This window comes from Enhydra lutris, unplaced genomic scaffold, assembly GCF_002288905.1.
Source record: "Enhydra lutris kenyoni isolate GAN:26980312 unplaced genomic scaffold, ASM228890v2 scaffoldscaffold2, whole genome shotgun sequence".
NCBI classification, from domain to species: domain Eukaryota; kingdom Metazoa; phylum Chordata; class Mammalia; order Carnivora; family Mustelidae; genus Enhydra; species Enhydra lutris.
Window position 1 is genome coordinate 8,719,041 of NW_019154086.1, and position 26,467 is coordinate 8,745,507.

General features: G+C 33.5%; 1 protein-coding gene across 2 annotated transcripts in view; it reads right to left on the minus strand.

Annotated features, from left to right (window-relative positions):
• Nucleotides 1-518: 518 nt before the first annotated feature.
• LOC111148047 (ATPase phospholipid transporting 11B (putative)) overlaps nucleotides 519-26,467 on the minus strand; it is a 116,303-nt gene continuing 90,354 nt past the window's right edge. The window contains exons 26-30 of one of the 2 annotated variants that reach the window (XM_022504421.1): nucleotides 23,060-23,125; nucleotides 22,421-22,524; nucleotides 22,047-22,212; nucleotides 8,198-8,331; nucleotides 519-4,078 (exon numbers count right to left, since the gene is read on the minus strand). In XM_022504421.1, the coding sequence (XP_022360129.1) occupies nucleotides 3,997-4,078; nucleotides 8,198-8,331; nucleotides 22,047-22,212; nucleotides 22,421-22,524; nucleotides 23,060-23,125 (552 nt within the window). In that variant the 3' untranslated portion in view covers nucleotides 519-3,996. Of the gene's footprint in view, nucleotides 4,079-8,197; nucleotides 8,332-22,046; nucleotides 22,213-22,420; nucleotides 22,525-23,059; nucleotides 23,126-26,467 lie in introns of those variants that run through there. The other variant, XM_022504429.1, reaches the window with a different exon arrangement.

The following is a 26,467-nucleotide window of genomic DNA, read 5'->3' on the forward strand; positions in this document are numbered from 1 at the left end:
TAATAGCTTACCTTATAATAAACATATATTAAACAGTTTTGTGTGCTTTAAATGGCAACTGAGAAAGCATAAAGAAAAATAATTGTCATTAGGAGGTCAGAATATTTTATATGAAAATAGACATCATATCAGCAGTATTTTTTAAAAAGCACATATTTTCATTTCCAAGCTCATATTGGCTGGTTTTTCATGAGTGATGAGTTGAAGTGTGTTGGTCTTTACAGCTGGGACATTTCTATCAGGCCCCTTTTTAGGAGCTGTACTGATCTATAAAATCCGGGTAAACCAAAAACTTACAGATTTTTGACAGTGGAGTCAGTGAATGGCGTAATAGCATTCCTGTACCATATGGAGGGTAAATGTAATACAATTCCATCAAAAAAGTTTTTGGCAATGTTAGCTGTGACAAGCAGAGAGAGGCTTAAAATGCTTAAAGAATGAAAAATGAAAAAAAAAACCACTTTTAATTTTGTAGGAAAATTTTTATTCAATAAATATAATTTCATAAACTTTAAAAAATTACTGAGAGCTATACAATAAGTAACTACGCTTACTGACAATGCAGAGAAATTTTAAAGGATTTTATTAGACAGCCACAGTGTCTGAGGTCCTCGATTTTAAACCAAGTGTTGCTAGAGTATTTCCAGCTACTAATTCCCCATAAAAATCTAACAATCACCATTAATACAAACATATCATTAGTTGTGATCTATTTTTTTTTGTAGGAAAATCATTCAAGTGTTCTCACATAAACAGCACTTTAATAATGTTCTATTTTTATGAAAATAGATGACTCATTTCAAGATAGAAATAAAAATGTCTCAGAAGCGGGACCAAAATTAATAAAACATGTTTTACATGACTCTTTGGTGGTTTGTTTTATGAATACCTCCTTATATCCTACTTCAATGGGATTTTTACAGGAAAACACAAGCATAGATGATTTTCCCTGCCCCCAATAACTTCTCAGAGTAGCATATTTAAAATGTTTTTGGTATTAACTGTAAATTTTTTTAGTGGCTTTGACTTCTGCCTATCAGATAGGAGTCTCAAGCTTCCCACACAAGCCCAATTCCACAATTCACAGTCTTACAGCAGGATGGCCTGGTCTGAGTAAAGAAATTTCCTGATGCGGTGATTTGCCTCAGTTTAATCTCCTACTCAGAATAGTGCCAGAGTTTGGATTAGGTCTGGGAAACCTGTGGACATCATGGAGACTGAGACCCAAGGAGGAAGGTAGTTAAGAGAGATTCAAACTGTAAATTCTCCCCTTCTTTCTTCTCAACTCCATGGCAAGCCTAGTAGCTGTAGTTCTCCTGGCCCATACTATAATCCTCCTAAGGTGAACCTACTGCTTGCTAACGCTGAAGCAGGGTACTCAGTTATCTTTTAAAGCAGCTGATGGGCAATTTCAAAAACCATCTTGGTGCTTGCTACTATCCTCAGGGCTACAGCCTTCAGACTAGGTAGGTAAAGGTAAGAAAGTGAGGCAAATAGATTTGAGACCATCAATTAGTAAAAACACACTTAGCATCTTAATCTGGTTTTGGCAGGTTTAAGAGTTAAGTTAATTCCCAACATCATACTTTCCGAAGAATTTTAAAGAAATATGCAAAGGGGACTTTTTTTGTGATTACTGGCTAAATAATAAGTTTTAAAATATGAGTATTAGCACTAGAAAACTACTTAAAGCTTATAGACAATAGTTACTTTCTTAAATAAACTGAAGAAAGCTCTTTTAACTTTCCTCTAAAAAGAGGTTTTCAACAGAGTAAGATGAGTGTATCAGTACATGCCATCTACTTTTTTTTTGACATAAAGTTCTTAAATAACTTTAAATAGTCAATGCAGACAATTACATCAATCCCACTTTCAGCACCATATAGACTGGCTGACCTCCACAGCTGCAGTTGGTCAGAGACTGCTTGATGGTTTTGTGGTCCTTCTCTAGTGTCAGTAGTCAATTTGGTCAATGGCAAATAAACACTGTAAACTGTTAAGGAAGATGTAATGCAGGACTATTACATGTCATTTTGTTATATAAATATTTTATAAGACATTCTAAGAAAAAACAAATTCTGAGTTATCTTCCACTAAACTACCCTAACTGAATATTTTCTGCAATATTTCCTCTTCTGGAACATGAATTGGTAAATGTATACATTGTACACTGTATAATCCCTTTAATGTATTGCCAGAATCATAGTATATTCCTAAATTCAATTTTGGAATATCTAAGTTAAAGAAGGGCTATTAATGAACATTAATATTTAAGCTGAAATTCATAATCTAATATCCTTGCATTATTGAAACAAACGTTATGTTAGCAAGAAAATAAAACTTAAAAAGTTTATCAGCAAATAAGGTAAATTCTTAATTCTTGACTTTACCATTCTTTCCCTACCAGCCCAATTCCAGAAGTCTTATATTCATGAGATGGGAAAGAGGTGGAAGGTTGAAGAATAAATCTACAGAAAGGAATTATTCTGAAGAGAAAATTTTAGAAAACCTTATTTAACCATTTCCATACAATTTATATGTATATGTACACAATCATATACTTAGAGCTTGGTAAGCTCTTTAGCCAATAATTATTTCCAAATTTTAAAATGACATTACTTTTTACCAAAACAAATGACAACATTGATCATATGATAAACTCAGGATGGCAATTAAGTACTGAAATACAGCAATATGTACCTGATTAATCATTCTTAGCACTTTAATTTATGTTGCCGTTACCCCTTGATTTAGAATTTTAAACTTTGTTTCATTTACATCCTGTAGGCATGCCTGAAAATATACCTTGTAATGGGACACTGGACAGATTTCACTTTACTGTGGTAGTCTACTGTAACTTAGATAACATATACTAACCTAAAAATAACAGGATTCTTACATGAAATCCTTTATTCTAAATGCTAGCTCACTGAAAGGCAAGAGCAATTCTAAATTAGCTACAGAAAGAGGCTCTTATCTTTTTAATTACCCTAATATTTTGATTTATATGATTAAAAATATTTGCAATATTTAAATACTGTCCAAACTTGTTTTTTATTGATATAGTCGAACTTTACAACAGTGTCATAAAATACTATAAACAGAGCTTTCAGATAGAGAGGACAAAAAAGGCAAATTTAAATATATTAACCAGATTAAAGCATGCAAAAGATCCAGTGATAAACACATTAAATAATAATATGCTAATGGTATATAATTTACCCACTATAGGTTCTTTGTATTCCATCACAAAAATATTAGTAAACATCAACTTGAAATTTGGTGAATGGACTTGATTCCTGATTTATATATATAATATACCCTTTGCATGTATATACTTAACTTTACTGGTTGTGTTATAGTATTTAGAGAAGTTTGGTTTTGGTATATATTTATACCCACAATGCAGTAAATAATGATGGGAAATGCATTCTCCTAATTTGCTCTGTGAACTTAGAAAGCACTAAAGAATTAACAACACGGGTCACCGAGGGACCAAAATTCCTTTCTATTCACATTAACTTTTCGCATGAAAAGTTTCAAATATAACTCTAATAAAAAAATAGAGTTTTCAAGGCAAACTTTTCAGCATAATTTACAGAAGCATATTTGAATAGAAGTCTCGATAACCAAACTAATACTAAAAAATACAATTAACTGGGAATTACCTCCCTTTTCTACCTTGATATTAAAATATAGTGGCCTTAGCAAGAGGCTGAAATGCCATTAGGAGTCCCATAAGCATGAGGGACAACCCAAAGAGATAGAAAATGTCTCTTTCACAAATTCTAACATGTTCAGATTTAAATGAAAGGGGTTGAAAGGGGGTTATGTTAATGCTTTTTATTTGTTTTCCATTATAACTCTGAGTGGGTATGAAATACTTGAGAAATTTTAGAAAGTAATTCTGCAGAACTAGTGTGGCCATTACCAGGATGATCACACTGAATTTTAGGAAAGGAGTTGAAATGGTTCCCACAAAGTACTACTGCCCCTTTAACAAGTAGATGAGTCCATTGTGGAGAGAGTCAAGATGCTCCTGTCGTTGGTATAGAAAGGGTCCGATGCACTCCAAGATCTAAAGTAACAATAAGAGAAAAGTTTGGCTCACCAGTACCTATGTTTTAAGTGAGACAAAAATTTACTCTAAAACTAAGGATCAAAAATGCAATTTGAATATTAAAATAATCACGTATTGATTCATTTTTAAGAGCTAGGAGAAGTTCTCATACTAGCCTTGAATGACCAGTCTACTTATATAATACAAAAACTTGGAAAAAATAATGCTCTAGTCATTATATAAAATGTTAGCCAAAATTCAGACATTCATTAGCATTAAAACAATTTCTGTAAGTAGTAAAGCAGGAGATGCTCTTAAAATCTTAACAATACAATAAAAAATAAGTATGTTATAAGAGTTATGCACAACCAGTTTTACTGAAAAGCAACTAGGCTATATTTTGACATTACAGAAGCAAACATACATTCCACTTACCAAAAGCTTTAGAATGAAATGGTAATACGTTCATATTATATTATACTATTTCTTTTTGGCTATAAATTCTATTCTAAAGATTTTAGCATAATTAGCTTGAATGCAGTAAATGGTTTATTCAATAGGTATCAAAGACAGCTGAGACTCAGTAGGGTTTTCACTTAACTGAGAACAAATAAACCTTCAATGGTCTGGAAAATTTAACTACTGTCTGAATAATAAGGCCTATAAGCAATTAATTACATAACGCTTTATTTGCAGCTCTAGTAACTTAAGCTAAAATAACTCAAGGCCAGTAATAGCCTTCCATGCTTACAAGAGCCTAACCCATTTCAAGAACAGTATCAGGATTTCCAAGTCAAAGGTGGCTTTTCTTAAAGGACTAAAAGTACTAAACAATAAATACATTTTATGTAACCTTTTCCAGGGTTTCCATTTTCCTAAACAAAGACGTTAGAGGAAGAGACTAGCATTTAAAATGACTTAAATTCACTCATCAAATATCCACTGTTTTCCTTGAGGTTCTGTATATAGTTTAAGTTTAAATCAATTAAGCAAGCACAGTGATAATGAAGTTTGGAACCTAGAAATTTTACAAAGTTGGCAAAGAGGAACACAAATAAGCTACAACTATACCGGTAGTTCACAAATTCTCTAATTTTATTAGTTTCCAGAAAACCTTAAACGCTGCATTTTATGAAAGGGCCTGTTCACTACCGTCTCTCTTTAGTACCTAGAACTGCAACTGGTACATAGCAGGCAGTATTTATAAAATAAATGAATGAAATGAGTCTATGAACATTTCTTAAAAGTATTTATCCAAGAAAAAGTATGCTTAGATAGATATGACAAAACGTAACTCCCAACACCCTAATTATCAGGAGTCAAGTTTCCATTCCCAAATTGCCAATATTTTATATTAGTTTTTCCTCTTTTCCAACAATTGCTTACACAGGAGAATTTTATTAGTTAAGGTTTCTTTTTATCTTTCAAAGCATGCATGTGCATTCATATGTTAAATGTCATATTTGACTGAACATTAAATATGGACCTACATATTAACTATTAAGTCCTTTCTATTTAGAAAATAGGTTTGATTAGGATAAAGTAATTGTTGGTAAAACGCATAAAGAAAATAATTTATTGCTTAAGTACAGCCTTTAGTGTACGACATGGCATATCCTTCATATAGCATCATGATGCTACACTTGAAACAAAGCCTGAAATATGGCATATTCCTTTGAAAACATCAATTAATAAAATGTAACAATTTTTGTGCCTGGATGGTAAAAGTTTTTAATCAGTGGAATAATGTGCATATGAAAGCCCTAGTTGTATTTCTCAAGTGATGCTTGTTACCTCTTAGGTTTAATAGGTTAATAGAACAAATATCCAAAGGCTTCTACATCTTGTAACAGAAGTATTAGTCTTGCTTCACCTTTTAAGTTAGACATGAAATAGAAATGTAGAATAAAGGCTGTTCCAAAATCAAAACAGAAATGCCAAAAGTCTTTCACTAATACAAATATATGTAAAAAACAAAACTCTACATATCAAAATGACTTTCAAATTTTAAAGATAATGTTAATGGATATATGGCAATTTCCATATAGTCCTTGGAAAAGCACCAAGTGGTTTTTCATATTGTATGATTTTTATCCACTAGGAAAAAACTGAACAGATCTTAAAAGACTTTTTAAATTATTCACTTGAGGGAAAAAAGGAGTATAACAACAGTACTAACCAATAATATGACCTGAGATGTTGGACAAAACTGGTAAGATATTTATAGTCTGTCAAATAAGATAATACTGTTAAACATTTTATTAGAAAAATAAAAAATAAAATCTTACAAAAGAAAATATTATTATACAATTTTAAGTGAAAAAAAGTAGAGATGTAGGAGAATGTGCTGAAATAAATCTTCTATTTCCAGGGGCAGGTTCAAAGGGATAATGCAGTATAAAAATGGGGGCATATTACCTGAATAATGGATCCCAAACAATGAGAATATATATAAAGCAAAAAAACATTTTTGGCTTATTTAAAATTAATTACAGTTTTTTAATAGTTAGTGAAGATGTATACTTTCATTAAAGAGAACTTCCTGTTGAAGCAGAAATTTAAAAAATTCTATGGAAATTCTATAGCATTCTCTTAGTCTAACTCCCACTTTAATCCTAAATAGTAAAGCTGTCTTAATAAGTAAAATAATACTATAAAGTAGGTCCTTCTGAAACTTCATTTGGAAAACTTGGTGGCCTGGGTACATGACAGAGCTGCTTTCTAGTAATGCATTTTATAATACAATTGTTTAAGTCAAAATACGTAAGTCCCAATAAATTTAACTGCTCATAGTAATTCTTTTATATAGAATAAAAGTACTACAAAATGATACCACAGCACTATGGAAATATTTTTGATCACATGTTATAATCAATAAATGGAGATTGAAAACACAGATGTTAAAGAATGTTATTTATAAATGCAACTGTACCTTAAAGACTCGGCCATAACTAAAGGCAAAGTGGGAACTAATAAGTTTGCCAATAAGTGTTACCTGAATTTTATGATACATGAATGATAATTACTCATTTTAAAAACAAAATCTAAGCAAATATTAAGTTATTTTATCAGAAGGTAATAATAGTTCATCCTCCATCCTCTATTCCCTAACCCTGGGGTATTATCCAACCTTTTCCATGCCACGGCACACACAGAAAGTGATTATTCATGTGGTACATGGTGGACAATGTACATCTATCTATCCTTGCCCATCTATAACTCTTCACGCACACTAGTGCACTGCTGCTCTCATTTTAGGAATATGATAGAATTCATCTTAAGAACATCAAAGCATGAAAAAAATTATTTCTACTTCTTAATGTCCCCTGAATAATAATATGTCTCTTGGAAACTATATGAAGAAATAAATCCATTTCACTTTTAAATAAATTTAAGTGGCATTTACCAAAACATGGCATTTTCTGTTATGATCCACAAAAGCAAGCACTGGTAAACCTAATTCAAGAAATAGATTTGGGAGGGGACAGAAATGCTAAGATTCCTCTAAACCATAATTTAACATGCCTGTTCTAACTTACAAACTTCTAATTAGACCGTGAACACCAAGTTAAAAAAAAAAAATCACAACTCATTTTAAAAAACTCATTACAGAGATAAAATGGTATAAGAGAGCAGAAATACAGCCTTCTGTGTTCATAAATACCTTAGAGTCTCAAATGGATGACCAGAAAATATACATGAAGAGTAAGAAAAGCAAAATCCTTTGATTTTACTATTATGTGTAGACTATTTGGTAAATACAAAAAGCAAACAAATAAAAAAATACAGAAAATAAAACAGTAATATAAGGTATAATAAAAAAAAAGTTATAAAAACTAAGTATCATATACACACTCCTATTCACCACATTATAGAAAGATTGCAAAGCAAAAATTTTTGTTCATTAGATGAAGTCTCTTCAAAGGTGCTTTCTCTTCCTTTGTTAGTGAAAGAGCCCCCTACCCCAAAACCACAAAGTGAAATCTACCATCAAAGAGTGCTAATAAATAGCACACCTCCCGCTTCAGTTGGTAAAACCAGCTGCTGATTTATTAGGTATCTAGAGACGCAGGTTCATCCTGTTCCAGTTTACAGGACACTCATCTGCAGCAAAGGCTACTTAGAGAAATTTCACACCTGCTGACATGAGTTGGACTACATCTTCCTACTACTCGTTCCAGCATTCTTCCAACAGATGCGCACGCTGTTTCTCCCTCTGAGAAACAGCACATGGAGTCCAAGCACTTGATACCTGAATTTGTTTCAGTAAGCTGGAGGAGTTAAAGCAGAAAAAAATTAGTTATTTATAGATCTGGATTTCCAAAAAGCATTAAAAAAAAAAAAAGACAACAAGCATTTTAAAACCAAAAGTAATGTATATAAATGTTTTCTATAATATGAAAATATATGGAAGGCTTTAAGACTAATATACAAAAATATTTAAAAGGCACTGTGTCCTAAATTAAAAGATGAATAAAATAATTATATAAAAATAAGTAGCTGGCTTTTATTTAAATCTATAAAGACTTGGGATTTTAATGTCTCATTTTAATAATTTATTACAGCCAAAATAATTTACATCAACCACTCAAACTCAATGAATTCTAATTCTTGAGTTTTTGTTTAGGTGAAATGCTCCTGTAATTTCAATGAAAATGTCTAGCAATTGAGAAAAACGGAGTGTGAACCATTCTGAAGACTGGGAAATGATAACCAGGCAGGACCTAACCCCAATCTTCAACAACACCAACAACAACCGTAGCAAATACTTATGTAATGTTTTCTATGTGCTGGGTTCTAAGCACTCTACATATATACACTGAAGTAATCCTCAAAAATTTATTATAATTTTATAATTATCCTTGAAAAAAGCATCATTTATCTTAAACTTGCTAAGCAATTACTAAGTGCCAATTATGCCCATAATCAGCTTACCTTGCTTTTAAAAAATTTACCGATTAATTTAACTTACTGTATTGAAGTCCACTAAACAAATGACTTACTACTATTTTCATTAATTCCTGAAGGTATGCAAGAGTCATACTGATTCAGGCATAAATAACCCAGCAAAATAACGTAAAGCCAATGCTACTAATAATCTTAATCCCGTTAAAATGAGGGGAAGAAATGGTATGATCACATAGCCCAATGAATCCCAACCTTGGTTTTGAAATGGTCAGGTGTACTCCTTAATTTCTCAGGGGGTATCATTTTAAACTGTTTTTCATTCATTTTCCTTTACATATATAACATACTGTATAACAAATCTTTGGAAAGTATAGAGGAAGGAGAACAAAAATAGATTTGTTAGAGTGCTGCAATTCACAAAGGTTGGGAATCACCAAGTGTTGAGTGTGGGCGTGACAACAGGGGACATTTGTGGAGACGCGCACAACAGACAGAAGACGGATATGATGGAACATAAATAAACTGGTGCTCAGAATATAAGGAATGGGTGAAGTCCTGCAAAATACCTGCTTACAGTAATCCTGCCAAAAGCAAGCAGTGTGAGACAACATGATTCCTGTCTGGCAATGACCTAACTGTCCCAATGTCCTAAGGTCTGCTGAGCACTGAGAAACAGCCAAATTTTACTTGTTCTTGCATTACAATATCCTTGGTTTAGGACTATTTATGTTCGTTTCTTAAACTGTTTTTTGAGAGATGTTTACAGATGTCTCATGAAAAAAAGTTCTGTGGCCAATTAAGTTTCAGAAACACTATTTCAATGATGGTCTAAACAGACTTATTGAGTAAAGGACTGTCAATAAGTCAGGACACATGGTCAGTCTCCAGGAGGAGAGCTAGACATACTGCAATTCTCAAATTGTATTTTTTTTTCCCCAGTAAAATCTTGCCCCTGGGAATCAATCAAGACTAGGAAGAACATTAATATCCAGAAGAATAGTTTAGGAAATTTTATATGTCTCCCAGTTTTCTCCTTGGGTCCTTGGGCTCTAGTTTCCTCCATCTCAAAAATCACCCTCTACAGAAGCAGGACTTGAAAGATCCCACATGCTCAAGGTGGAAGTACAATACTGCAAGGGGGCCTTAAGGCCCTTTATAACCTGACCACAGTCTGCCTTTCTTGCTCAACTTCCCAATGCTTTTGTACAGTCTTCACATAGCCAACCAGTGCAGTGTTCCTTGCCTTCAGGCATATTTCAGGGCCTGTCACCAATTATGGTCAGAATGCTGACCCCTACACCTACTTCAGTTTAAATACTATCGTCTCCATGAAACCTCCCTCACCTCTCCAACTATCAGTAATCTCTCTCTGGATTCTATTACCCTGATTGTTTGCATAACTTAATGGTATGAGCTCTTAGACTCAACTTGTATTTATTAAGCAAGGCACTATGCTGGTTCCTAGAGGGGATGGCAATCTAGTGAGTTAATAGGATGGGAGATAAGTCAGGAACAAATAATGGCAGTTACATTAATGGAATGTTTACTATGTATGTGCCAGTTCCTATGTAAGATGCTTCTCATGGATTATTCTCACTGAAAACTTACAACAAAGTTTTGGGATAAGCACCATATTCAGAAGCATTTTACAGATGAGGAACTAGAGAAGTTTAGAATTTGTTCAAGATCACCCTGCTGAGGCTTGCGTCTCGGTTTCTTTAATTCCAGAGCTCAAATCTCTCTATCATGCCTTTATACTGCCTTCTTATAATTATGGTAATGAGGCTGAATACAAATATTAAAAAAGAGGAGGGAAGGCTCAAACCCAGCTGTTGTTGTTGGTATTGGTGGGAGGGCATGAAAGAGTTGATGAAAGAGAGAGCATCTGAAACACATTTTAAAGACTGGGTGGGATTTCAGTAGCTGGAGATGGGAAAGAAAGGGCATTCTAGGCTAAGCAAAGAGAATGAGTAATTATGTGTGGGTAGAAAAGTATGATGTGTATTCAGCACATGTTTAGCCTAAGTGTAAGAAAGTAGTTGTTACACTTGCCCCTTTCCAAAAAGACCAGTGTGACTCAAAGTGTGATCCATGGGTCAGTGCTGGTCCAAAAACATTTGTTACTGGCCTATGAGGAGATAAGTATTTCTGGTCTGTATGAATAAGAGACTAAAACATTTTATGGCAATTCGACAATACTTTTATAACTGTTGAATCTAATAATAATTTTAAATCAGGGCTTATTTTAAATATCTTTTAAATTTAATTTCCTAGTACAGTTTGAACCTTAAACAAGATAGGTTTGGACTGCACAGGTCCACTTACACATAAATTTTTTTCAACAAATACACATACAGTATTATAAATATATTCTTTCTTCCTTTTGATTTTTTCTCTAGCTTACTTTATTGTGAGAACAGAGCATAAAGCACCTATAAGATACAAAATACATGTTAATTGGTACTTTAGTATTATCGATAAGAGTCCCAGTAAACAGTAGGCTATTAGCTAGGTTTCTGGGGAGTCAAAAGTTATATCTGATTTTTTTTTTTGTTTTAAATTTATTTGACAGAGAGAGGGATTGCAAGTAGGCAGAGAGGCAGGCAGAGAGAGACGGGGAGGCAGGCTCCCCGCTGAGCAGAGAGCCCGATGCAGTACTCGATCCCAGGACCCTGAGATCATGACATGAGCCGAAGGCAGAGGCTTAACCCACTGAGCCACCCAGGTGCCCCTATATCTGAATTTTTTACTGCACGAAGAGTCAGCACCCCTAGCCCCCACATTGTTCAAGGGTAACTATAACTCATTTTTATTGTATTTTCCCAAAGAAATGATCCATCATGGACTGGAAATTAAAAACAAGACAAGAAAACAACAAACTGGTCTTTCACATTTGGCTGGGGAACACTAAACTAGACCAGAAACTATAGACAGCAAGGAGTTTGCCTGGTACTTCTTAATTTAACAACTTGTGTTTTGCTTGTATAGCTGGAGCTCAACTTTCAAGGATTCACTGAAGATGAAATCCATAAGGTCAGCAGCATTCGAGTGACCACATATGCCCAGAACACAGCTTAGGTCTGGATCTGACTTTAGGTAATTATGTTGCTTTGCACTCATTACTTCTCACTTTAAAATCTCAGGACAGGTATTAATACGTGGACAATCCCAGAGAGTAAACATCTCGAAATATCAAAAATATTATAAAGAAACGACTTAAGATGACCTTTTGAACTAAGCAAAAATATATTTCCTTTTTTTCTCTAGAAAGAAAAAGACCCCCAGCTGCTTTAAAAATGCCGAATGCTGGTTAACTGTGCTTCTGTAAAGCTGCTATTTATGTAAAAAAAACTACACTGTTCTCCAGCAAACTTCCAAGCTCTACCACTTTCTCATATACATATCTTTGATCTCATATTCAGGACCTGGGAGACCAGCCAGACACATGCAGCCAGAGCTGCCAATTAAGTGGGAGTAGGAAAAGGGTGGAGCATTTAAATCTCATTTCATTCAAAGTAAGGAGAAGGAATTATTCCTTTTGTGTGTGTTTCTTTTTCTTTCTTTCTTCCTTCCTTCTCCTTTTTTTTTTTTTTTTTTTGACTGCTTATAAATACTAGACAAGAAAAAAAGCAAGGCAATGGGAATGGGACCCTATCTGGCAGCACCTTAATTTACCAGAAATTCTGATTCATTGGTAAGACTCTCTACCACATCTTCCCAGGAATGACCACATATCTTAGAGCTGAAAGGGCGGCCAAGCAAAACAACTATGGAGATTCAGCATAATTATGTATAGCTAATAAAAACTTTCATCTTTCTAGAACTTACCTTTTGAAATAAATTCTGACTCAGTGCTCTTATTTCCATTATTTTCATACCAGTGCTAGGAAACTTTTAAAAATTTCTTCCAGTGCTTCTACTTCTATCTCCTATCTTTCTAGAATCCTCTAGATGTTAGAAAATTATCCTACATCTTTAAATTATTTAGTCTTTCCTATGACCTCCTACCTATCAAATCAAATCTTTTTTTTTTAAAGATTTTATTTATTTATTTGACAGAGAGAGATCACAAGTAGACCGAGAGGTAGGCCAAGAGAGAGAGAGAGGGAAGCAGGCTCCCTGCTGAGCAGAGAGCCCGATGCGGGACTCGATCCCAGGAGCCTGAGATCATGACCTGAGCCGAAGGCAGCGGCTTAACCCACTGAGCCACCCAGGCGCCCCAAATCAAGTCTTTTTAAGTTTAGATAAGAATTATTCAACTATTAACCATATTTGTTCTTTTGTCTTTAAAACAGTTTTATAATAAATATATAATCAAAGTGAGAATCTTGTATAGCCTTAAAGGAGATATTTGGAAACTGTAATTATGGGGGAAAAAAAAATGTGTACAAGGAAATGTTTTTCTTTTTAATGTGAAATCAAAAGCCGTCAAAAAGTACTGATTTCCAAATTTGGTTAAGAATAATAAAACCCTTAAAACAACCCTTAAAACAAATAGCTTCAACTCATTATTCAGAATTGCAAGAGGTAGCTGATTAGCAATGACATTTAGAAGACTGCTATCTTTCACTCAAGGCCCATTTCTTCAAAACATGCCTCAAAAGCTCACATTCACTCCTCTATATTCTCTCCCCTCTTTCCTTTTCCTCAAGGAAAATAAACAACTTCAGAAGATAGTTATAAGAACCTCCATACCGTCTTTTAGGGATCTCCAGAGAGGAGATTTCTGTATATGTTGCCTAAATTTAACTATGAAAATAAGCATATAATAAGAATTACATTTATCGGGTATGGTTATTTTAATAATTTGGTTTATTCTAGTTTCAGAAAGAACTGAGGCCCCCTTTTAATGATGTGGTTACATAAATAACAAAATCTGAAGAATCGCTTCTCGGCCTTATGGCTAAGATCAAGTGAAGTTTAAGAAGAGTATCAGTATCTGCAAAAAATGGTATAATCACCAATTTTAATGGAGAGGGTAAATCAGAATAGCACTAATTAATGAACTAAACCATGGTATAGCCAATGTTAAGAATTCAGTTTTCTAAAAAAAAAAAAAAAAGAGAGAGAGAGAGAGAAAAGAGAAAAGGAAAAAAAAATCAGTTTTCTAGGTATGAATCATAATATTTTCCTTCATTTCAACCTCCAGATTTTGCTCAAATAAGTCAGCACAGATTTGAAAATAACATTAATTTTGTAAAGTGGTGTATTTATCAGATATACATGCAGGTCTTGCTACTCATGGCAGCCTTATTAGTTTTTTTTTAAATGTTCAATTCTATTTGTTCACAGAATTTTATTCAGGAAAGTATAGCTTTTACTGGCAAACCGAATCCAGGCCATTAAAGTTTTCTGTTCCTTTTGTAGTTCACTTTGTTAAATGAGAGAGTAGATGTAAGTATCTTTGTCACAGAAGAGGAAGGTGACTTGTAGTTGGTTGAAACTATTCAATTTTTTTTTTTTTTTTTTTTTTTTTTTTTTTTTTTGCCATAGGTGATGGCAAGTTTCAGGTCTGGGGCTTAGCATCCAGGTCCACAATGAGAAAGGTCAACGGCCTTAACAGTCTGTTGATATCCCTATAGTTGCTAGGTATAGTTGAAAAGAGAGCATCCAGAGCAGGCCAGGAATCTAGGGAGAGAAACGACAAAAAAATGGAGGCCAAAGAGGCAGGTCACAGTGGAGGGAGATGACTAGGAGGTCCTAGCCCAGGACAACATTTAGGGCTCAGCATCAACCTCTGCCTGATTTGGCAAGGCTGACCACCTTTCCATTAGAGGAAACAACTGCCATGTCAAGACAGAAAAAAACAGAAGAGGGATATTACATAACACTTACTTTTTTGAAGTGATTTTTATTTCAAAATATATGCCAAAGGCAGAAATATATAAGAAATATATTCAAGGTATACTTCACTCAATGAATGAAAATTCAGTGATAAGCAGGAAAAACTGCAGGTCAGGGTAATACATTTTTACTAAAGTCATATTCATGGTTTCAGGGTTCTTCTAGCTTCTTGTTTATAGGAAGAAGGACCAACTATCACAGGATGATGAGATATTTTCACTCATCAACCTTTTGTAAAAGTAACCATAACAAGGCCCCTGTTATTAGGAGCGTTCTAAGAACTCATCTCTCAACTGTATTATACATTTTAATGGACATATTAAAGTAAAGCAGTACCAGATCCATGTCTTATGAAATATTCACTTGAACTTGACCCTTTGGGAAACTTTTAACACAGAGGTCATAGTTTTTTAGGGTTAGTATAGTCATGTCCCAAGTGGATTATCTGCTTTGTGGATTATCCAGGGAATAATATAAATCCAGGCCAGCTCCCCCTCTTTGCCCAGCTCAACCAGGGCATATTTTAAAAACTAAAAAATTTTCCAATTTATCAAAGCAAAATACAAGATAAATTTAGAGTAAAAATAATCATATAGAGCATCCGAAAACAAAAGTTCTGAATTCTTTTGAATTCTTTTCAATTAATAATAATAGAGTTGATCTTCAACATTTTCAACATAGTTAATCTTCAACATTTTTCATTTAGGGCAGTTCACTGAAGGAATCTAATTTTAAAAATATGTCTTCCAGAATAATCCAGGGTTTTCAAATTACTGTATCTGTTCTATGCTCTGATTCCATGGTATAGTTAAGATTTATAATTTTCAAGCAGTTTTGTTTGAAAGTTTTACCATTTATGATGTTTTATCTCAAATGAGACAATAGCACTTTAACTGATCAGTAATTATAATATACAAATGGCAAATAATCCATAATTACTACCAATCAAAATATTTTACATGTTCCAATAAGGTCTAGAAGTGGTTGTTAGGATTGACTCCTCAAGATGTGAGTGAATCAAGTCCTCATCAATTCATACTTTTTTTTATTACAAAGATATAAACTATCAAAGTTTATGAAAAATAAGAAGTGAGAGTCTGATGAATATTAGTCAACAGAAAACTATTCAGTACCATGTCTAAGCACTCACTCATTGGATCATTTAACTCAAGAGCCAGATTTAGATAAGTAATTTGGTGTCTAACTACATTAAGATGTATAAAATGATACACAATTGCCACTTCAAATGGGAAAACGGACTTCAGAAATAATAGAAATAGCATGACATATTTTCAAAAGAAGTGAAAAGGAATTTCTTGAATATAAACAACAGGTTGTGAGAATACCTTACTAGGCTAGAATTTGAGGTGAAGTATGATTTCACAGTTTAACTCCAAAAGAAGACTAATAAAATATTCAGGGATGGACATATAAAAAATGTAAAGATCACAAAAAAGGAAGACAAGTGAACAAAAACAGTAAACATATGAAGAACAATGAAGGATTAGGAAAGTAAAAACTGAAAGTCAGGCCAGTTCTCCCATAGCATGCCCCAAGTATGAGAACTTAGCGGATAGGTCCCCAGGAAGGTCCAGCGCAGTACTACCTAGTGCACGCAAGAACTGTCCTGCTGGCTGCAAGCCTCAGCTAGCAGGTGCCTACTGTCCTCCCCTCTGTGCTTGCTTTCAGCAAATTCATATGCTGAGCTGACTGAACCCTTATCTTCTTCCATCTGGAAGGACAGAAAAGCAATAAGTCTTATATTACAGAACAATACTCTTCACTGTAAAATAGGTTTAGAATCAAAACAGCAAGTTGGGATCCACAATCTGTGAGGCACAAATGAATGTTCATACAATACCACATTCATTTACTGTCACAAAAGAGAGCTAACAGCAGCTTCTTAAGGGGAATACAACAAAGCACACAAAATTAAGCCATGATTTTCCAGTGCACAAAGTTAGATTAAAACCAGATTTCCTTCAATAAAATTCAATTTCTTCTACTAAATTCCTTGCCATCGAGATTTAGGGTTCTTATTGCAAAGGTATGTCTGCCCTTTTTCACAACTCTTACACTCCCTTCTCAAAAGATGTCTCTACTCTAAGTGAACTTTAGCAGAGTAGAAGGGTCACTCGCATGGCCTTTCAAATGCTAGACATGTGGGTAAAGGGTGGGGTGGGTTGACTTATTCAACAAAATTAATTTAATCCTTAATTTGAAATGTATCTTTTTAGTGAGTGCTAATTTACACAAATTTTTATTCTTCACTTTTTTTTTCTTCTTCTAGGGAGTATGTTCCCATAGCCATGCTAATCTGAGCCTTTTTTAAATTGTAAGAAAATGTCTTCAGTGAACAAAAAACAAATTTTTTCCTCATTATGTGTTTTCTCAGTCTTAGGACTGACCAACAATTATTTCTATCAAGAAAATGCTACCATGACTGTCTTACATGTATAAAAAATTAAGTAGTAGAAGTCCTTGGTTTCAAGAGTACAATAAACTTATGTGAAGATAGCTTATTATTATTATTATTACTATTATTATAGCTTTGCCTATAACACAGAGGATGGAAAAATACTCAAAATGAGTTTTTTTCCATTAAAAAAGTTAATAGTTTTGTGTTAATGGTTCTTAAGAAGTACTAAGCTGATTGAAGGATATTTTATATCTGCATAATCTTCCTCTTTGTCACAATAAACAAACTACCATGGATCACAGCCAGGAATATTGTTTAATGCAATTAAAAAAAAAAGATGTATTTAAAATTCACAGGATGCATCAACAGATGTATGTGAGCACGTGTCCTGCATGCAGCTATGGGCAAATGCCCACCCAGTGGTCACTCACTGCTTATTTAAACAACCGGCATTTCTGCTTGGCCTTTGGTTGAGCATAGTATTTTTTCCTTTTGTTCTCTGATGCTGACAATAAATAAAGAGACCACAGTATGTAAAATGATTACCTGATAGGTGAAGAACCTGGAGGCTCAGAGAGGTGAAATGATTTGGTTAGGACACATAAGTCGTAGAACCAAGGGTATCACTAACACCCAGGCCTGCTGTCTCCCCACCAGGGCTCTTCACTTCCTGATATACTACCTGATTGGAGAGTGGCTTGCAGAAAAGGCAACCTGACCAGTATATCTGGTTCTCATTGTGCTTTTTCACAGATGAATATTAAGCTTATTACCTTATCATATTGTTACAGAAACTAGGATCTCTCTAATTTATGGTATTTTTACCTCATTTTTTTTAGTCTATTATTGCTCAAAAAAAAACACACACACACAAAAAAAACCCAAAACAAAAAAAAAAGCCTACATGGCTTGATTTAAGCCAATACAATATATGAAAATATGATTTCATAAAAACAGTGAGATTATTCACAATGCAAAAATTATTTTCACTTGACCAAAGAGTTTGCCAGGTGTTTTTTTTAAATAACAATCTCTCCTATTATCTTAGAGTTAAATAATTAGATGTTCAAAGGCACATATGGATGAATTGTGTTACATGTATTTGACTCAACCAAAGGTGAAGACAAATCCTCAATTTGTTTTGATTTTAGTTCTTGTTTTAAACATAAAATTTAAACTTAAACACCCATTTTTATATTCATATATTACTTAAACACTCATTTTTATATTCATATATTACACCTTTGTAATTCAAAGTAGAATATTTCAAAATTGTAGATGATAATAAGAATAAAATCAAAAAGTGTGATAGAACTTTGGAACAGCTCAAAATTGTGAACTCACAGAGTTCTGTAAGACATTATTTAAGCAATGTTCCATCAAAGCCATTTGCTTGATCAAATGAACACAGATAGAAACCTTTAGAATAAAAAAAAATTAAAAAAAATATAATTAAGAATACACAAGATACTGACAAGGTAAGAAAATGAAGAGTGCCAAAAGTTAAAAAAAATTTTTTTTAGTTATGTAATTTTTCCTCTTCAAATTAGACTGGAGTTAAAGTTAATAAATAGTTCTGGTATCTTAATATCAAATGTTTCAGGATTTAAGCTTTCATTCTCTTCTATTGAAAGACATCTCTATACTATTATTTTTGTGGAAACAGACAGAATGGATCTGTCTGTGGAGGTAAAGATATATGTTTAAGAGATACAAAATATACTGTGCAATTTATAGATGCACTAAACAGTAGCAAGGATATGAAATGCTTCAGCAGCCATTACAGTGTACAAAGACAAATACACACATGTACTTACAGCAAAAATAAGGCAAGATAAAAAATGGGCAACTCTCACTTCCAAGTAACTGAAACTTAAAACTTTAAACTTTATGATGAATTTCTGTAGCTTAAGTTACTCAACATGCAGGAGCATCCTTAGTTATGAAAATAATATGACAAGCAGAAGCATTAGAATTGTACTATAAAAGATAGTTAAGGTGTAAAACATATAATAAGATACAGATCTCTGTCCTGTTATGCTGAATTTTCATGTGAATTTTCTTCTCAAAGAAGAAATGGATATATATTTTAAATTTTAATATACATATTAATAAAGGTCAAATTAAAGACAGAGCTGTGCTAACAAAAATGCCCCACTCTTAATTCATGCCTCTGCCCATCTTTAAATATTGTTTCATTGACCTTTAGCATGCAGAAGAGTTAACAAGGTTCTACTTCTCCTACTCTACCTAAGTTTGCTCAGCTGATTCCTTGCCCTCGACAATGGCTGCAGTGCGATGAATTCGTCACTTAAAGCAACTGTGTTGGAGTACATCTATAAGTGGACAGAAAAGGGATGGTACATACAACAAGTCAGTGAGCTGTATTCATCACCTAAGAGACAGACACAGGACAAACTTTGTAAAGACATTTGTTCCTCCAAGGATAGGAAATATCATACACGGTACACATACATGACTGACATTTGTAGGGCTGTTGGTTTTCTTATCAAAATAATTTATTCTTCACTCTTAATACCACATGATTATTCTGGAGAAAAACAGCTCAAAATAAATGCAGACAACTCTTTTTTTGATGTTTTTTTCTTGCTACTTTTGGTAAACAATGAAGTAGCTGATCATTTAAAATCAGTGGTAATGCTATAAGTCTGAAATAATAAATACTACTGCATGTAGCAAAGGAATGATGTCACACATAGGATATGAACGGACCATATACTGTTTCAGCAAAAAAGAAAAAAACCTCAAAAAACCCTTTTAGCAGTTTAGAAGATCTCTGAGTGGAAGAAGAGATTTCCTCCTTGGATTAGACCACAATAGAACATCTATCTGGGGCAAGTTATTTTAAAAGTGAGTTTAGTGGGACAAAAGGGAGATTAGCTTTCACACCCAGAAAAAATGATTAGGTTACCACACATTTCATTTTCAATCACTTTTAATCTCTGGTAAAAGAACCAAAATATATATAAAGTATTTTTAACTTTTTCTTGTCTAAGGGTCCACTTTAAGGTAACAAATATTTCCTATGGAATCCTTTAAAAAGAAGCTATAGAAAAGGTAGCAAGAACTAATATCACTTTCTTTTATCATTAAGAAAGCTCTATAAATACACCTAAGTTTGCAAGTGCTCTAACGTAGATTTCTAAAGATAAATGTAAATAAACTTGATTATTTACTTTTATAAAGAATTAAGCTTTAAAAGTGATGTAGTTAATATATTTTGGTGAAATATAACTTTATATAGTCCAAGTGGGAGAGACAAATGTGTTATTCCTAAAGATCTAGAAAAAGTATAAGAGACAATATATTAAAAATAGTACTCTCTTACTCTAAATATTTGCCTGAAGATTAGAAAAAATACAGGCAAAACTATCTGATATATATTTAAGCAATATATGACAAAGTAGAAAAGTTAGTAGCATATTTATATAAATATATGCATAGGCAGAGTAATCAGTTATGCAAATTTCTCTAGCCCCATTTGGAGATCAGTATCATAGAGCAACATCCTTATTGTCCTTACAGTTATGATGCGTCTACTGAGGACTCACTTCATACAGGCCCAGGGTTGGGTGCTTATATTATCTCAGCAATTACATAAGGTAGGAATTACTATTCTGATTTTGCAGAAGAGGAAACTGAGGCTAAGGGATGTGACTTGATTAGGGACATATATTTTACAAATGGTAAAACTGTATTTGAATTAAGTTTTTCAGGATTCAAGAGGCCTATGCTGTTTCAATGGTGTTAAAATGTATATTGGCTAGTACTGAGTTACCAAGGCAAATAAATGCTAAAGCAATGCTGACATGATCAAGTGAAATCAAAGCTAATACCTCTTTTAGGAAGCCTAACTCAGATCACTAAATACTTAGGGAACAGTTATTCTATTTTTGAATATACAACTAAATTTTCAAAATTTAAATAAAATTTGCTTGGCATATAGCAAACATGCAGAAAAAAATCTCAACGTTGTATAAGTCAAAAAATCTCAACCATGTACAAGTCAAATACATGAAATGGCACATTCAACTAATAGTTACTATTTCTTGAGCATCTACTTTGTTACTGAACATTATTTCATTTAATCCTCATTACAAAGGTAATAAAATAGATATTTCTATCATAATTTTACTACTCATGAGGAAACTGAGACCTAAAGTTACAGAGCTACCAAGTGGTAGAGCTGGGTTTTGAACTAAGAATTATCAGGCCCTAAAGTCTATGTCTTACATACTATGTGATATACTGTTAATATTTGCTGTAGCTTAATATTTATTGATAAATGTTTAGTAAGAAAATATATTTTACAAAAATCCATTCTGTAAAAATTGTTTAGGTTAAAGAACTTATTTCATACTCTTGTTGAAAACAATGTACCCTGAAAAAGTATTACTAGAATTCTAATGTTTCTAAAGACATGACTATATATCCCAATTATATACCTCTGATAGAACACTGTGATAATGTTACTTAAAACATATTTACTGTTATTATCTGGATATAACTTGGTAGTCTTTTTTTTTTTTTTTTTAACTTGATAGTCTTATATTTAAAAATCTGGAGTTCCATTAATAACAATTAATTTGTCAGGACTCAAAATTAATAGAAATAAGAAACAACTTAAAAATATCATATTTAACAATATTTGTTTTGCAAAATACTTGATAGAAGAATGGATAATTTCCTATTCTGTGATATAAGCAGATTTTAATGACAGCTTTTCATTGTTACAGAACAGTTGATACAGAACAATTCTAATTTAAAAAGGTACTATATATAAAGAACGGTTACCTGTGCCTTTTCAGTATTTGTAGGATGGAGCTGTCGGTCAAATACTTTCTTCACAATATCAAGAAATAGACACGTAACAACCATGAGTATTATGGCAAACCAAGCAGAACCACTTGATAGGAGTTGAATAAATACAAAGTACATATTCTGGGAGCCCAAAAATGGCCTGCAAAGAAAAGAGGTAAAATATAGTCGATATTCAGTATTTGTTAATTTTTCTTCTCCCTATCAGTAAGATCAACTGAAGAAAGTAAATTTATTATCAATGAGACCCATCTCATCAAAATTATTCTGAGCAGAATTTGTTCATAATATAATCTATCACAATAAACAGAACTGAATCAATATAATTAAACTATAACATAGTCACTCACCAGAGAATCCCTCCATAAAACAAAGAGAATATAAAATAGAATATAATAGATCCCCAGGTAACAAGATGGTTGATCCAGGTCCAAAAATGAGTTTCCAAAGCCATCTAAAAAAAATTTTTTTTATATCCTTAATACAAGATAATAAATATTTACTTAAATTAAACCTCTCAGGTAAAATTTGAGAATAAAATGTAGTAATTTAAAGTGCCTAAGCTTTCTATGGCAAAGTCCCTCAGCAGGTAAATACTAATGAAAGGTTCCAGTATGGAATTGAACAATTTCAAGTTTATAATGTTTTTCTTCTATGAGGAAGCAGCACTGAAATTTTCATGAGTACTTTATGCTCTACTCCATGGCCTAAAACAACCCATGCTGTCTATATACAAAGAAGTAAGATTTCAGAGATGAATATTGTGGGGTTAACCTTTACTTGACCATAAAAATCAGCTAAGGCTTTCCAAAATAATGAACTTGAAGTGTCTTTTTTTTTTACAAAAATTAAAATTAATTATTAAAATAGCAATCAATGAAATTATTCATGACTGAAAAAGGAAAAGTAAAAAGGGAAAACTATCTACCTACAAACCACGTGTTACACAGATGCAAAATGTGTTCATGTTTCTAATCTCTGCACCATACCTTTACTGTGACTGTAATAACCATGACTGTGAAAACCAAGGTGCCAAATGTCCAGTTTCCAAACATCTAAAAAGAAAAAGAAACCCAAAACCAAACCCATTACTGCATTATGTTAACATGACGCTAAATCAGATGTAAGGCAAAAAGTACTAAAAATCACTTGCATTATTTAAGCCAGTTACATTTGAAATCTGTGACATTAGTAAAGTTAAAGCAATATGAAAAAACACCATACAGCATTATTATGTTTATTATTATCATGTAAAATGATCCTTTGGATAACATTATCAGATTGGAAACCCAAAGATGGCTTTAAGCCTATATGACACAGAATGCTTTTAGTTAGAATGATATAGTTGTTAGTGACTGCTTTATTCTGTCACACAATAAAAATGATAACTCTTCAATCATAATTATTTTCTGAAACCATTCCAACCAGATGTTATGACAGATCACTTGACACTGTATTTATGGACACAGCGTAGGCAAAGCAGGAGAAAAGAAATTTACACACAAAACCAACACCTGAAAGGAAAGATAACGGCCAATGGAATTATTTCTCAAAGAATTCTATGTAAAAATGCAGTTAATGCCAGGCAAAGTAGTCTTCTGGGATTTATAGCCAAAACTTACTAAGGTTTATCACAAGTGCTGAATCCCCAAATAGTCAGGATTTAATTTCCACAAATAAGAACAGAACCCGAAGTTTATTTTAATTAAATGTACAAAATAGTCGGTTTTTACCACTGGTTTAGAAAATTATTTAAAAGGCTCTGTTTCTTTTTATTACTGATGTCTAACAATTAGCATTTACTTGAAAAATTACTTAACCTCTCTGTATCTGACTTTCTCACTTGTAAAATGGGGGAAGAACTTTACAGGTTTCTATAAGAATTAGGATATGTAAACATGACAGGGTACCTGGTATATATAATAAGCAATCAATAAATAATAGTTATTATCATCAACCATGAAACATCAATTAATAAGCCTTCATTTGAGGGTATATTAGGAGTTTATTTTCAAGAGTAAAGGAATGGAAAAGTCATATTGAACCCCTCATTTTCCTGCTTTTATCATTTCTAGAAATAGATATTTGATGCAGCCAAGGAACCTGTGCCTGGAAGTGGTAACATCCACACGTGCCCATCCCTCAGTTTTCTGGTTTTACTGGGCCCAGATTTAGGGCTACTGGTATCTTCCCTAGAAAGAGGGGATTTAGGGCTTCCTCTTGAATTCAAGGCCTCAGAGAGGGCTGTACAAACACATTCACATGGTCTTTTTTGTTGTTTTGTAAAATAAGCAGAAGTAATATATCTCAAACCAAACAGTTAAGACTCTTGTCTCTTTCCATACTGACTTCCACTTGAGCCAGTTGGTGATAAAGTGAATGCCAGAGGGCATTTTGAGATCAGGGTACGGAGAAGTTTAGTAGGGCTCATTACACTAGCCTTTGATTAAGTGTGATGGAACTATCTACGTCACTCAGTCATATTCATGTATACTTACGTTTGTATTTATAGTTCTATTTTTTTCCCTTAAAGAGGGTGTGCCAAAATGTGTAATGTTTAGACTTTCCTAAACCTGGATCTACCCCTGTTCAGAAAAGAAAGATGCTCAAAACCCTTTCTATCACAATCTGCTTGTTTTCTAGATTACTTCTTCCAGCTGAATTTGTTACCTAATTATTTAATAAAGCCAAATCTGTATTCCAAATTAAAAAGGATCATTCATTATTTATTTGTATACTCCACAAATAGTAACTGCACATCTTTTACATATCAAGTACCATTCCAGGCCTTGGGAATAAAGCAGTGCTAAGAAAAAGTGCCTGACCTCATGAAGCTTACACACCTAGATATATATAATAATATATAATATACACACCTAGAAATATACTTTTAGGTAGAGATTAGTGCTCTGAAGAAAAATAAATGTAGGAGAGGTGGGAGTCAAGAAGTGATGGAAGGTGAGGGAAGTAAGATTTTACTGGAGTGGGCAGAAAGGTCTACTCAACCCAGTAATATTTCAGCAGACCTAAATGAGTAAGGGAGTCTGTCACTTGCCCACGTGAGAGAAAAGCACCCAGGTAGAAGAACAGCAAGTTCAGAGGTCCTAAGTCAGGAACAAATTGATCTAGTCAAGGAACAATGTAACTAGTACAGCTAGAGTAGAGTGAATAAAAGGAACAGTGGTAGAAAACACAGCCCAATAGGCAGATGGAGTCAGGATGGATGAGATTTTTATACTGTAATTAGTCACTGAATGATTTTGTGCAGGGCATTACATATGCAATCCAATTTTCATTTTTAATAGAGCACCTGGGCTGCTGTGTAGAGAAAAGGTAGTAGAAAAGGGAATAATAAAAGCAGGAGAAGGTAGAGGCAGTTACTACAGTCCAGGAAAGAGATGGTGAGATCTGGACTGTGTGGAGAGAAGTGGAAACATTCAAGATATATGTGACTATAAGAACCAATATGATTGCATATCACTTGTGAGAGATGGGAAATAAAAAATGATTCCTGGACTTGCATAAGCAGCTGGGTAAAAACTGGTTGTTTTTGTTAATACAGGGAAAAGTGGAAGGGAGATGGGTTTGCAGAAGATATAAAATTCTGTTTAGCTGTGTAAAATCTGAGATTCCTAAGTGATTTGTTAATTGGAGAAGGTAGTTTATTTGAATCTGAGGAGAGACTGGCAGAGATATAAATTTAGGAGTTCTCAGCATACAAGCAGTATTTAAATGATGGGAAAAACAGTTTCACCCTATATATGAATAAAGAAGAAAAAATGTCTTAGCACTGAGCCCTGGGCCACTGTTCCATTTAGGACAGTGGTTCTCCAGTGGGGTGTGATTTCTCCTCCCAAGGAACATTTGGCTGGGTCTGGAAACATTTTTGATTGTCATAATTGGGGAGGGCAGGTGTGTACACTACTGATATCTAGTGGGTAGAGGTTAAGCATGCTGCTCAACATCCTACAATTCATAGGATAAATCCCAACAATAAAAAATTATTTGGCTCAAAATATAATTAGTACAGAGGGTGGGAAATTCTGATTCTGGGGGTAGGAAGAGAAGACTGAAAAGGAATAGTCAGTAAGAAAGCTGAAGTAGCCAACAGAAGCTGAGAGGAGATAATGTGGCAGGTAGGAAGGCTTTGTAAATTGAGCCCAGTGGTTGAGTTCATAAGGGTTGAGGCATGCTCTTGGATTTAACAATGTGGGGGTGGCTGGTGATCATAAAGAACATGGTTTTGATGGAGTACTGAGAGTGAAAGCCCTAAAGGATTATGTTCAAGGGAGAAGAGAAAGCAGGAAGTAGAAATAGCAAAAAATAACCTCTTCAAATTTTGCTCTAAACACACACACACACACACACACACACACACACACACACACACACACACA